The sequence below is a fragment of the Loxodonta africana genome, chromosome 6 (assembly GCF_030014295.1).
Source record: "Loxodonta africana isolate mLoxAfr1 chromosome 6, mLoxAfr1.hap2, whole genome shotgun sequence".
Lineage (NCBI taxonomy): Eukaryota > Metazoa > Chordata > Mammalia > Proboscidea > Elephantidae > Loxodonta > Loxodonta africana.
In genome coordinates, this window is record NC_087347.1 from 1,801,577 (window position 1) to 1,814,475 (window position 12,899).

A 12,899-nucleotide genomic window follows, 5' to 3' on the forward strand; every position below is an offset into this window, starting at 1 on the left:
GTTTTATGTAAAGATGACCCTTAACGTGAGTGGGGCACAGACCCTCTCTCCCCCTGGCTTCCCTGAGGACAAAACAGAGGCCTAGGCTCCAAGGAGATGCACTCCAGGCACGTCACTGTCAGTGATCAGCTGCAGGTTCAGGGAAGGGCCCCCATGGGCACCAAGTCAGTTACAGCGTGACCAACAGTTTGCTCTTCATGACAGCGTACACGCACCCTAGACTGTTAACACATACTGCAGTTTCGGGGTACCCACATGCCCTGAACTATTAACGCATGCTGTGTTCCAGAGGTTGGAGACGCCACCATTTACAACGTCATTGTTCAGCCCACAGAACTTGAGACAGAGGTTTAGAAGTCATTTCATCTAACACAAAATTCTCAACGGTCAAATGGAAATGGAGTTTCAATTGCTGGCATTAAAAACAAGGAATGAGAACTCAAGGCTCACCAAGGGGCCTGAGACAACCTCACCCGGGAATCACTTACTAATCTGGGAACTTCATAAAATATAATCTGATGGTCACGGGGCCGGGGGGTGGCAGCATTACCTCGGCATCACCGTCTAGGTTGATGGCTTCCATGTCTACAGGCAGCTCTTGTTCCTCTGAAAAAAAGGAGAGAGAAAGGCACTTGCTGGCAGCAGTGAAGGGCTGGAGCTGGAGCTGGGTCTGGAGAGTCTGGAGACCTGGGTCTGGAGAGAAGGCCAAGAGAAGACTCACGGCTGACAGAGTAAATGCAGGGGGAATGCAGAGAAGAGGTCACGAGGATGATAAACTGAGACTACAGGGCACGTGGCGCAGTTAATGCTCTGTTTCAACAGCGGTAGGGCTGCTGGTAAAGATCCCCGTGCTTCCATTTGCTCCTTGGACTTCCCAAGAAAGGAAAGGAAACACAGCTGGGGTCTGCTGGTGGACAGAGAGATGAGGAGGCAGCGTGTGCAGGAAGCGTGCTGCCGCTGCCACTGCCCTCTCAGCACTCATGCTGCGGCTCGCTGGGCAGCATCCGCCTCCCCCACACTTTATCCTCCTTGTTTATGGCAATGCATCAGGCTGTCTAAATGAACACGGATCATACCGGGCCCATCGGATGCGCTAGGATGTGCCTTTCAGTGCTCTGGAAAGTGGCCCAGCACCACAAACATTTCTTTCTGCAAAAAGCAAAACAAAATGAAGCACAGCTCAACCGACAGGATCAGAGAGCCCTGCTGAATAATTTAAATGCACTTCTCAATTGGGAGCCTGTGAGCTAGTTCGGCAGAGAAGCCTGCTCGGATTTCACGAGGTCTGTCAGGCCCATGGAGCTGGGCACCAGGCACGGTCCTCCTGGGGCCTGCGGGACAGTTGGGGGAGCTGGCAGCCATGCACTGGCAGTCCCCCTCTGCCTTTATATCTCATGAGAACCTATGTGAACATCCGTCTCCAAAAGACTAAAGAAAAACTCGCAAGCCCCAAACCTCAAAATGCCATTCAAACACTTTAAAAACCAGCAGCAATTCCTTGATATGATCATACATCCAATCACTGCCCACAGCTCCCCAAGCGTCTTAGAAACCTTCTCCTGAGTTTTCCTGAACTAGGGTCCAAATAAGGGCACAGACAGCGACTAGATGTGGCTTCTCCTAAATCCCTTCCCCTTGTAATTTTCTGATGAAGCAGCTGCTGGTCTTGCAGCACCCCCCTGGTGTGGACTCTGGGTGACGTGTGCAGGGTGGCCTTGCCCAGGCGCTCCCCGCCCTGCCCTGCCAGCGGTTGTTCCTGTCTGTATTTCCCCTAGGCTCTGACTGCTGAGTGAGTGGCTCCCACGTGCAAAACTGCACTGCGGCCGGCACGTCCATACTGCCCCGCCCGGTGGACAGACAGAGAGGACGATGACACAGAACTGGCTCAAGGACGAAGGAGTTCCGGTCTCATACTGGCTCGGCTCGCCCTCAGTGCCTTTTCACCATCCTTCTCCATAAGAACCCACAGTGACTAGGTGAAAATACATGGCTTACTACTGTTTGTCCCTAGCTTCACAGGATGTCAGCCAACTTTAGAGTTAAATTTAAAATGAACTGGGCAAAAACAAGAGATATACAGTATCCAAGTCCCCACAAAGGACAGCATAAATTAAATATTCAGGAACTTTAGAAGCTGTACACAAAAAAGCCCTACAATTAAAGTACGGTACCTAGGTATTGTCCAAAACCAGACACTTCTGAGTAAAAGGGATACTATAAACAATCCCACTGGGCCAGCAAGTGTGAATGGGGCTCGACAGGGCACGTGGTCACATTACTTACAGGGGTTCTGCTTGTATGTAACACAGCCAGCTCAGGGCCAGTCCCTCAGCAGTGAGGCATGGGCTTGTATGTACCACAGCCAGCTCAGGGCTGGGCCCTCAACACAGCGGGGCATGGCCTCAGCCTCTGGACCGTATCCTCCTAGGATACTTTTCTGAACATGTTATATACTGATTGCATTTGTTAAATAACTCACGAAAATTAAGTAAAAGGTAAGAGTTGACGTGTTTGGATCTGTTTATTTCAACCAAAGACTTAAGTAAATACGAGCAGGAACAAGCCCTGGTTTCTCCAAGGACCTGAAACCCTGAGTTTCCTACAGAACGTAGAATCTGCTCGGAGTCTGGGGAGAGGACGTGGACCTAGACAGCCTGGCTCAAGCCTGGCAGCTCCACGGCAACAAGTGCTCTGGGCCAGTGGCTACCTGGTTCTCAGGCCTCATTTATGGGTATCTCTCTGCATCTGTGACAGGGGCCTGTGCTCATGAGAGAAGGAAAGAGTGCATGACGGTGCCTACACAGACACTGGGCGGTCAGATGACTGTCCCTGTTTCAACAGCACAAACCTGTGGACAGGTAAAGCGACCCCTGCTGGGCTTTCCTATCCGTCGGTTACATAACGAAAGCTCTTCTCCACCCCCAACCCTGTGCACTTAATTCCACCCACATCACTTCTAGAATGTCTACTCCGAAAAGTAAATGTGACTGGTACTTTGTGGTAATCTCCTTTTGCCTTAAAATCAGGTTGCCATAGTTACCAATCATCTTCCCTGGTACAGAGAGCACAATGTTATTTTAAAAGTCAGTTTAGTTGTTTTTTCATAAAATTGTTGCATGATTATTAACACTTTAAAAATTCACTTTGTATACGAGGCTGTGAATCGCAGGTCACATGAGTCCTTCTCAGAGACCCACAATAGTCTGACATCTTTTCTCCCTTAAACAAGTAAAATTACACGTTATTACTATTGTTTCTAAAGTAAAAATAAGATTTTAACATGCATCCTGTTTGGAAATTTGCTCTTTTCAACTAATATCAGATCCTGGACATCTTTCTGTATCGTGTGGCTTCTCTTACTCTGCTCAGCGTATACTGGTTTTTCAAGCAAATGACAAAAAACAAGGTTTGGGCTGCAGCTGGGAGGGCTGAGAACCACCGTCATGGACTGAGGACTTATCTCTACATTTCTTCTGTTGCTGTCAATCTCAAACAACAGGAGGCTACTGGGGCATTTTCCACATAAACTGATCTTCCTAATAGCTAGGCAACGCAGAGTCGATCCTCAGGCCTACAGAAACGGGGAGGCAGGACTCACATAAGTTCTCGGAGATGCTAAACTGCTCTTCTGAAAATAGTTTACTTCACAATGACAGAACTTCAAAGCACAGCCGTCAGCTGTAGTGCTTACTTCAAGCCTCACTTTCTGAATGTCTGCCTAATAAAACTATGTCTGGCTCTGCCCGATGAGACACCAGCACTGAGATTTCCACTGCAGTGGTTTGCCTCCATCCCCACTGGCAGATGCCCTCAGGGAGTGGGCTTGCTCAGGGCACGTGGACCTGCTCTCTATGCTGCCTGGGAACCACATCTCCACTCCTGGTGCATGGTGGCCCTCCCCAGGGTCACACACCCTTCAGCCACGTCAGCGAGATCAGCCACTCCACCCAGTATCTTTGGGCCCTCTTCACCCATGGTCACACACCTCCCATCAGCAAGCTCAGCCGTCGCCTGCCCGTTACCTTCAGGTATTGTTCAGCTAGGGTCACACACCTCCCCTGATCCCCTCAGCAAGCTCAGCTGTCGCCCACCCATTACCTTCGGGTCCTCTTCACCCAGGGTCACAAACCTCCCGACCCCCCTTGGCGAGCTCAGCCATTGCCTGCCCGGTACCTCCTGGGTCCTCTTCGCTGCGCTCCTCTTTGTCCTTCAGGCTCTGAGCGCTCAGGTCAGCCACGATGCCACTGCTGTGCTTCTTCCCTTCCTCATCCCCTGACTCCTCGGATTCGACCCGCCTGTCGACTGAAGCCACATACACAGTGAGAAATCATGCCCACTTCACTTGAAAATCTGAGTGACACAGGACAGACTCACACCTGGTCCTCGAGCAAAGGGACTTTCTGCAGACAGTCTGCTCAGTCTCGGACTATGAGCATGAGTGTCTTCCATGTCCATGTCCCAGCCCCATGTCCAGTGGCAGGGCAAGCTGAGGGTAGGGGCCAGAGACACTAAAGTGAGTACCCATGGTAACAAAGCAGGGCACCTTGTGCACCTCCAGCTTTGGGCTTGGATGCCTGCTGCAGAGGAGACCCTTGTGGACCCTGTACAGCCTCCATCTGGTTCCCTATTTGTGTGGCCCCAGCAAAGCAAGGTGGCCCAGTTCACAGGTCCAAATTCTGAAAGCAATCAAGACTGCCTCAAATCAGACTATGGGCAGGCAAGAGCGCTGGTGGAAAGGAAGAACGCAGCTAAGAGACTGAGAAGCCTGTGGACGGTCACTGATGCTGATGCCAGTGGACACAGGACAGTGCCTCAAAGCTTCCAAAGGCTGGCACATAAATGTCTTTGAATTCATGAATAAAGCATGTGCCCTCCAAAGGACCCCTGGTGGTGCAGTGGTTAAAGTGTTTGGCTGCTAACTGAAAGGTTGGTGGTTCAAACCCACCAGCTGCTAAACAAGAGAAAAATGTGGCAGTCTGCTTCCCTAAAGATTTACTCCATGGGGCGGTTCTACTCTGTCCTCACAGGAGTTGGAATCGACCTGACGGAAATGGGGTTTAAGGCCCTCCCTGGCACCACCTGCCACTCCTCACATATGACCGTCACCCCAAGTCACACTCTCCTCCAAACAGGTCACGTTCTTTTACACCCCTTTGTCTTTGGCTGTGTGGTTTCCTTTGCCGAAATGATCTTTCTTCTCCTACCCCACAACCTACCAAAGCCAAAAGCATGCAAGCAAAGACATGACTGACTCCCCGATTGTGCGTCTGTATACGTGTGTATACAAAAACAATGTTTTCTATCAAAATGAAAAGGGAGAAAAGAAGTTGAATTTAGTTTTTTCGGAACTAGGAAAGCCTTGAGAACTGACACCGCCTTCTAAAACTCAATCTTCCGACTCCTCGGCTCCTTGTCATCCCTTCGCCACAGTTCAGTCGCTTGCCAGAGGGGACCCTTCTCCCCCCATCCCGTTAACAAGGGGCAGACTCTGGCAGGTCACACAGCCCCGAGCCTCGGTTTCCCCGCTAGCAAACGCGGACCGCTCTCCGCCTGTCAACCTTCGACCGGACAGTGAACCACCGCGTCCTGCTCCGTCCCCACCCGCCGGCCCCGAGCTCTCGCCGCCGCTCTCCCGCAGGCCTGCCCCGCGCTGCCGCCCCCGGGACGGGACTCTCCCGGGGCCGGAGCCCACCCGCTCCGCCGAGCCTGCCGGCAGCTGTCAGGGGCCCCGCGGCCGCGGCCGGAGATGAGACGCCGAGTTTCTCTCAGGTGAGGGGCAATGCCGGCCCGCTGCTGCCTCCCGCCCGCTGAGGCCACTCACCCTCCATCATCTCCTGCGACTGTTGCTGCCCCGAGCCGCGTTCCGCCGCCATGTTGGCTGCTCTTCCCCGTTCCGGAATCTGTCGCCTCAGAGCCCTCAGCCAATCAGGGCTCCCAGCGCAGAGGGCGCCCAGCCAATGGGAGCCCGGCGCCACGGCTTGCGCCCCGACGCGCCTGCGCAGCCCTGGCGCCTCCTGGAAGTTGTAGTTCCTCCGAAAGGCCGAGTCCGCTCTCGGCACCGGCGCTCCATGGGAGTTGTGGTTCCGGCAAGAGGCCGAGCCCGCCCACGGCCGGGCGCCGCCAGCCTCGGGTTCCCCGGGGCAGGTAACTGGAGCTGGCCGCGCCGGAAGGCGAGGAGCGGGCGGAGGGGAGCCGTGGCGGGCGGCGAACGGAGAGGGCGTCTGGGCAGTTTGGAGAGGAGACTCTGGCACGGGCTTCAGGCTCCGGGCTCATGTCCCCGTCCCGACCACCGAGATGCAGAGGGGCCACGGCCCAGGCCGAGCGCAGCTCCTCGTGGGCTCGCACTGCGCAGTGCGGACCCCGGCTGCTGCGACCCTCGTTGGCCGCGTCTGTAAAATGGGCCGAGCGGCAGGAAGACAACTTTCTCTGGGCGTCTGGAGCGCGTGCGAAGGGGTCGCCGCTCGTTAAGGCGCCGGGCAGGTGGGTAGGTGGGCAGGTGGGCAGGTGGGCAGGTGCGGAGGAGCCGGTCAGGCAGGCAGGCCGACCCCAGGCCGCCGTCCACACCCCACTTGGTCTCCTCTGGGGCGCGCCCGCTCTGCGGTCGAGAGGGCGTACGCGGCAGACGCTCCGCTGCGCTCCCCGGCCGAGGAGGGAGCCGCCCCCGCGCCCGGTCTTCGGGTCGACGTCTCCGAGGGGACGAGACGCCGCTCAGCCTTGGGCACCCGGAGGCCGCGGGAGACGGCGGCGCCGGCCGGGCTGCCGGACGCGCTGCGCCCGTTTTGGCCTCTCCGGGGTGCCGTAGCGGGCGTCCGGCGCGTCCCTTAGCAACCGTCAGCGCGGGCTTCGCGCTGAGTCCCGCCCACCGGCAGCAGTGATTGGCCCGCGCGGCCTGTCGATCGGCGCGAGGCCGTCGCCGATTAGCCGGTGGGCTGGACGCGGGCCGCCGCGCGGTGCGGAGCGGGCTGAGCCGGCCGGCCTTCCGGGCCGGGTCGGGGCCTGCTCGGGAGCGCCGGCCGAGGGGCTCGAGGCGCGAGGGGCCCTCGCTGCTGCCCCGCGACGAGCCGGACCCCCAGCCCGCGGCCGGGAGCGCGGGCCTCGGTTGGCGGCCGTTTGCGCGCCCCCCGCGGCCGGGGGTCCTCGGGGCGCGTCAGGGCGGCCGCTCGTCGGGGTGCCACCCCGGCGCCCCAGCTTTCCGCCTGGCCTTAAGGGGTGCGCTTGTCCCTTAGTCCCGGGCCTCCGCTGGAAGGTGAGCGCCCTCCGGCCTGGGGGGGCCTGGGCAACGGCCGGGCCGAGCGAGTGCCCCTGCCGCCCTCTCCACGCGGGGCCCCCGGCGCCCCGGCTTCACCCCGGGCGTCTCGCCTCCAGCTCCCGAGAGGGGCGCCCGTGGAGCCGAACGCCTGGGTCCGGTCTCGATGCCGTCGTTTCCCTGGCCTCCCACTTCTCGTCCTCCGCGGAGCAGCCGGTCGGCCCGTTTCTCCCCGACGGGCACCCTTGTCTCCGTCTCTCTGCCGTTGCTTTAATTTAGGACGCCCGAATTCCTTGTCTGGGTCACAGCAGCCTTGTTGCTTGTCCTCAGCTTTGTCCTTGCATTCTCAGCTGGGGTGATGTTTGTGAAATGCATACGTGGTTGTGTTACTCTCAAGCGTTGTTGTTGTTAGTTGCCATCGAGTCAGTTTCGTCTCCTGGAGACCGCACACGTGTGCGGAGTAGAACCGTTCTGTAGGATTTTGGAGGCTGCGATCTTTGGGAAGCAGATAGCCAGACCTTTCTTTCAAGGCACTTGTGGGTGGGTTTGAACCACCAACCTTTTGGCTAGTGGTTGAGCGCTTAATCGTTTGCACCACCCAGGGGCCTTTAAAAGGAACTTTAGGGTACAGTCCACGCTCCCTGCGCTGCTCCTGGCCTATCCCTGCCTCCTCTCCTGTGTACCGAATGCCTCCCCAAGGACACTAAAGAGGCTTGACTGTACTGGTCCCTCTACCTGGAAGGCCTCCTCACTCCTGCCTTTCTTGCTCAGCACAGCCAATACCTCCACCAGGTGACCCTCTGTGTCCATTTTCTGTCCCAGAAGCTGTCATCCTGCTTATTTATTAGGATGCTTTAATGCAAAAAGCAGAGACACAGACTCAGAACGGCTCCAGAGTGAGGAGAGGCATCTGCCCCAAACCTCCAAGTGCAAAGGAAGGCAGCTTTAGGGTAGGCTGATGCCAGCGCTCGGAAATTTCCAGGATCCACACCCTTGCCATTTTCTGCTTTGCGTCGGCTGTGTTGGTTTGTTTTCTAAGCTGTTTTCTCTCTTTGCTGTATAGCAGAGATGGGAGCAGTGGAGCCATGTGCCTCCTAGCTTAGGTTTCGTGAAAGGGAGATGGCCACTTCCACAGGTTCGCCCAGAGGAGCAAGGAGTGCTTTTCCGGAAGCTCCCTACAAACCCCTGCTTCTCCTGAGTGGGGTCACTTGCTCCTTGTGGAATCATGACGAGCAATGAGAATAGGCTTACCCTGAGACTTTAGCAGGTGCTGGGTTGGGCTTCCCTTGGCCAGTGCTGACACTGAAAGCTGTTCTAAACACCTAGTCCTGGACTTGCTGGCCTTTCTAGTTAGTATTTGAGTCAAAATTAAATCTGTGGAAAATGTGGTGACCCCTAAAGTTGCCTGCAGCCAGGCCTCGTGTTCTCGGGCAGGCCAGACAACGTGGCCTGTTGTGTGAACCCAGGACCCTTTCTCAGAGGTGCTACTGGGGTGTCTGCTCCCTGGGTGATGATCCTGGGGTGGGGGTGTACGTCACAGACCTCAGTAGCACAGAAGGGTGCCTGTCCCCCTCCCACCCCTGGACTCTCCTGGATACCACTGAAACTTTAAACAATTAAACATAAACTTCTTGATTCATCAGCTTCAGACAGTATTTATGATTTCCTCTCATGAAAGACAAAACAATTCGTGCCCTCAGCCGGCCTTCAGCTTTCCTTCCCTCCCAACTCGTTATTTGTTACGTTGTGTTAGTCTTGCAAGGTAAATTTGTGGTATTTACAATATATACTGGACAGTTGCAGTATTATTACAGAGTCTTATAATATTTAAAATATGTAGCAAAAAACTACATTATAAATTTTATAAAACTTTAAAGAAGTTTATGACATATACTGTACGGTTGTTATTTCTTACAAAATAAAGATCTGATGTTTCAGTAACATTTACACCCTGAGGCTGTAATTAAGTCTTCTGTGCTTTGGATATAGTTTGGTTCTAAGGGTAGGAAACTCAGTATTTGCAATATGATCTTGTCGTTGTTTATTATAAGAATGGCTCGTGCTTTTAGGTACTTAGGGAAGAAAGTATAAACCTAAGACATTTAAATGTTCCTACTTGAAGCAAAACAGCAATTTCAAGTTGTTTATTATTGATTTCTAGCATCTTCCACATCTTTTGGTTCACACTCAGGGGTCACGTTCCAGGATCTCATGTTGGATGTGTTTGTGTCTGTGTATACCAAAACCAAACCCAGTGCCATCAAGTCGATTCCGACTCATAGTGACCCTATAGGTCAGAGTAGAACTGCCCCATAGAGTTTCCAAGGAGCGCCTGCCTGGTGGATTTGAACTGCTGACCTTTTGGTTAGCAGCCGTAGTACTTAACCACTAAGGCACCAGGGTTTCCTGTCTGTGTATAAGACACATTATTTCTTTGGTTGATACCACAGAAAAAACTGTGATGTTAGCCATGAATCCTAAGAAGAAAATGCACACATTTAGGACATCCCCCCCCGCCAAGGGCCTAGGAGACTGCTGTACCACATACTTCCGCCCTTTCAGCCCCTGCCCAGCCTCCAAGAAAACCTCCTGCCCACAGTTCATGTCAGTCAGTCTCTTTTTTAAGAAATAGTTCAATCACACATGTATGTATCCCTAAACAATAGACTTAGGTGGTTTTGGGTTTTACAAACAGGGAGTCCTGCTATTGATAGTCTTTGGTGTGGTTTTTTTCGGGCATCACATCGCTAAGGTTTATCTGTATTGGTGTGTGTAGTTCATTTGTTTGCACTGCTATAATTTATGATGTGAACATACCAGGATTTCACATCTTTTTGCCACTGCAAACCATGCCATCCTGAACATTCTTGCCCGTGTATTTTCTTGCGTGAACACAAAGAATTCCTCTAGAACGTAAAGCTATAAGTGGAAAATGCTGGGTCAGAGTTGTTGTTAGTTTGTTGTTAGGTGCCATCAAGTGGGTTCCAACTCATAGCAACCCTGTGTACAACAGAATGAAACGCTTCCCTGGGCTTGTGCCATTCTCAGAATTGTTGTGCTTGAGCCCATTGTTGGAGCTGCTGTGTCAGTCCATCTCGCTGAGGGTCTTCTTCTTTTTCGCTGAACCTGTACTTCACCAAGCATGATGTCCTCCAGGGACTGATCCCTCCTTGGAGGTCTCCCATCCTTGCTTCTAAGGAGCATTCTGGTTGTACTTCTTCCAAGACAGACTCATTTGTGCTTCTGGCAGTCCGTGGTATATTCAATATTCTTCGCCAGCACCGTAGTTCAGAGGCATCAGTTCTTCTCTGGTCTGCCTTATTCATCATCCGGCTTTCACATGCACTGGAGGCGATTGCAGATGCCTTGGTTTGGGTCAGGTGCACCTTAGTCTTCAAGGTGACCTCTTTGCCTTTAACACTTTAGAGAGATCCTTTGCAGCAGATTTGCCCAATGCAATGCGTCTTTTGATTTCTTGACTGCTGCTTCCATGGGTGTCGATTATGGACCTAAGTAAAATGAAATCCTTGATAACTTCAATCTTCTCTCTGTTTTTCATGGATCAGAGTAGGTGTTCAACTTAAATTGTTTTCTAAAGAGATTATATCAACCTTTAGAGGTCCTGTTGATCCACAGCCTCATCCTTTGGTATTATTAAACTTTAAAATTTTTGCCGATTTAGTTTGGTTTCCCCTCTGTTTGTTCTCTCTTCCCTGCCTTCATGTTTCTCTGAAGAACATCTAGCTCAACTTTGGTCTAACCACCCTGTGTCACGGTCCCAGCCAGGACAGCAGTGGGGGTGTGTGTCTTGGGGGCCAAGCCCAGGTGGGTGTTGTGAATGATTGGGCAGCTGAGCTGCCTTCGTGTCCTTGCGTTGCTGATGCTAACGAGACCCCTTCTGTTTCCTAGCTGACACCTTGTAGAGGTGGGTCCCGTGATTTCTCAGCACCATCCAATGGAGGACAGAGGCTCTGCGGCCTTGGAGGACGAGCGGAGGTGCCTGTCGGGGAGCCTCACCTTGCCAGCACCAATGGAGAGCCCGGCCATGCAGGGCACGTCCACACCCAGCAAGTCCTTCTCCTCAGCCCACAGACACCCTAGCAAGAAGCACGGGCTGTCTAAACTCTGCCAGAGCAGGACAGCACTCTCCGGTAACAACCACCGTCTGGGAGTCCTGGGCTCTGTTTCTCCCTTCGTTATCGAGGCTGCGATCCTTAACCCTTTCTCGCTGAGAAAGGTCTTTTCTAGACTTGGCATGCACTGTAGGGGGCGCCAAGGGGCCCTTCCCTGTGGCTTTCTTTATTTGCTGGGATGCTGGGCAGGGCCCGCCTTTTGGAGCCTTGGCTGGAATTCCCTCCACAGCTTGAGGTCAAGTTAAAGTGAAGGCCATTTCCTACCTCAGGGTGTGTGATCCCCCTGCCTAGGCTGCACAGTGCCACACCTGAGACAGAGCTGAGTAAGATGGGGTGACCATGAGGACAGCAGCCTCCCCGTGCAGTGGGTGGTCTCCGCCGGGGGTCCAAGGACTGCGGGTGCCGCCTGTCATCCGCTCACACACTGACCTCTCCTGGAGTCAGTCGGTACCCCCTGAGCCCCAGGCCCCTCGAGCCCTGACCACATGGGGGAGCAGTGTCACTCTGCCTACAAGGGACTCACGTTCTGCTGGGAGTCCCCTGCCCCTGTGTGCCCTTACAGTCCTAGGGAGCTCAAGGAGACAACAGGGTGCGTGCTGGAAGTCGGGGTGACCTGGCAACCTGGCGTGGAGTGGAGGGCAGGCCAGCAGGGTGAGCGTGGGCCCAGTCTCGGGGAGGAGAGTGGGTGACAGAGGAGGAGCGTTGTCTGGGAGGACGTGTGTGGCCATGACAGGTGGCCGGAGCTGAGGGTCCTCGTGGAGGAGGCAGAGGAGCTGCCCAAGGTAGGGCTGGGCTGGGTTGGGCTGTGTGGCTGGCAGGCAGGCCCTGCTTTCACCTGGCACTGGCCCGGAGGCTTCTCTGGGCTGAATGTTTGCACAATAGTTCCATTTGATGAGGAGCAGGGGCAAGAGCTGGAGTTGAGCTTTTCCCGAGGGGCAAGGAGAGCTGATCTGGCGGCTGGCTGCCTGGGACAGGAGAGAATGGCCTCTGGATGCTATGCAGTTTCTGGTTCCAGAGAAGGGTCAGGGTGAGGCCATCACTGAGAAGTCAGGGAGCCCAGGCGATGGGCCTGGCCGTGCTCGGAGGCTGGTCTAGAGTGAAAGATCACGTCCCAGGCGTCCACACTGCCATCTACAGGCCAACACTCCCCACCTTCTGACCTGGCGTTTACTCACAGCAGCCAGCTGTCTTCGTGGTCTCATTCTCCTCTGTTCCCTTCCCTTTGGGACCCCGTTTTCTGATAATGCTAACGATGCAGGTGATGTGTAAACCTCCAAAAATCAAACCCATTGCCATTGAGTTGATTCCAACTCATAGTAACCCTATAGGACAAAGTAGAAGTGCCCCATAGTGTTTCCAAGGAAGGGCTTGGTGGGTTTGAACTGCCGACATTTTGGTGAGCAGCTGAGCTTTTAACTACTGTGCCATCAGGGCTTCAGGTAGTGTCTAGTCATGCCTAAAAACAAGAGTTATTTCAGCCTTAATCTAATGCAGGGTTGGCGTGCTGTGGCTGACAGGGT

The 12,899-nt window shown here is 54.1% G+C and overlaps 2 protein-coding genes across 13 annotated transcripts in view; one reads left to right on the forward strand and one right to left on the reverse strand.

Moving 5' to 3' along the window:
• PPP1R7 (protein phosphatase 1 regulatory subunit 7) overlaps nt 1–5,950 on the reverse strand; it is a 39,555-nt gene extending 33,605 nt beyond the window's left edge. For all 5 annotated transcript variants that reach the window (XR_010322195.1, XM_064286378.1, XM_064286377.1 and 2 more), the window contains exons 1-3: nt 5,822–5,950; nt 4,174–4,302; nt 551–606 (exon numbers count right to left, since the gene is read on the reverse strand). Coding sequence is in view for 4 of the 5 variants with exons in the window: in XM_064286378.1 (XP_064142448.1) it covers nt 551–606; nt 4,174–4,302; nt 5,822–5,873 (237 nt within the window). In the remaining variant the exon portion in view is untranslated. The remainder of the gene's footprint in view (nt 1–550; nt 607–4,173; nt 4,303–5,821) is intronic.
• Nucleotides 5,951–6,068: 118 nt separating this feature from the next.
• PASK (PAS domain containing serine/threonine kinase) overlaps nt 6,069–12,899 on the forward strand; it is a 44,342-nt gene continuing 37,511 nt past the window's right edge. For 4 of the 8 annotated variants that reach the window (XM_064286371.1, XM_064286373.1, XM_064286368.1 and 1 more), the window contains exons 1-2: nt 6,367–6,480; nt 11,156–11,397. In XM_064286371.1, coding sequence (XP_064142441.1) covers nt 11,202–11,397 — 196 coding nt within the window. In that variant the 5' untranslated portion in view covers nt 6,367–6,480; nt 11,156–11,201. Of the gene's footprint in view, nt 6,145–6,366; nt 6,481–7,134; nt 7,247–11,155; nt 11,398–12,899 lie in introns of those variants that run through there. The other 4 variants (XM_064286370.1, XM_064286369.1, XM_064286376.1 and 1 more) reach the window with 4 other exon arrangements.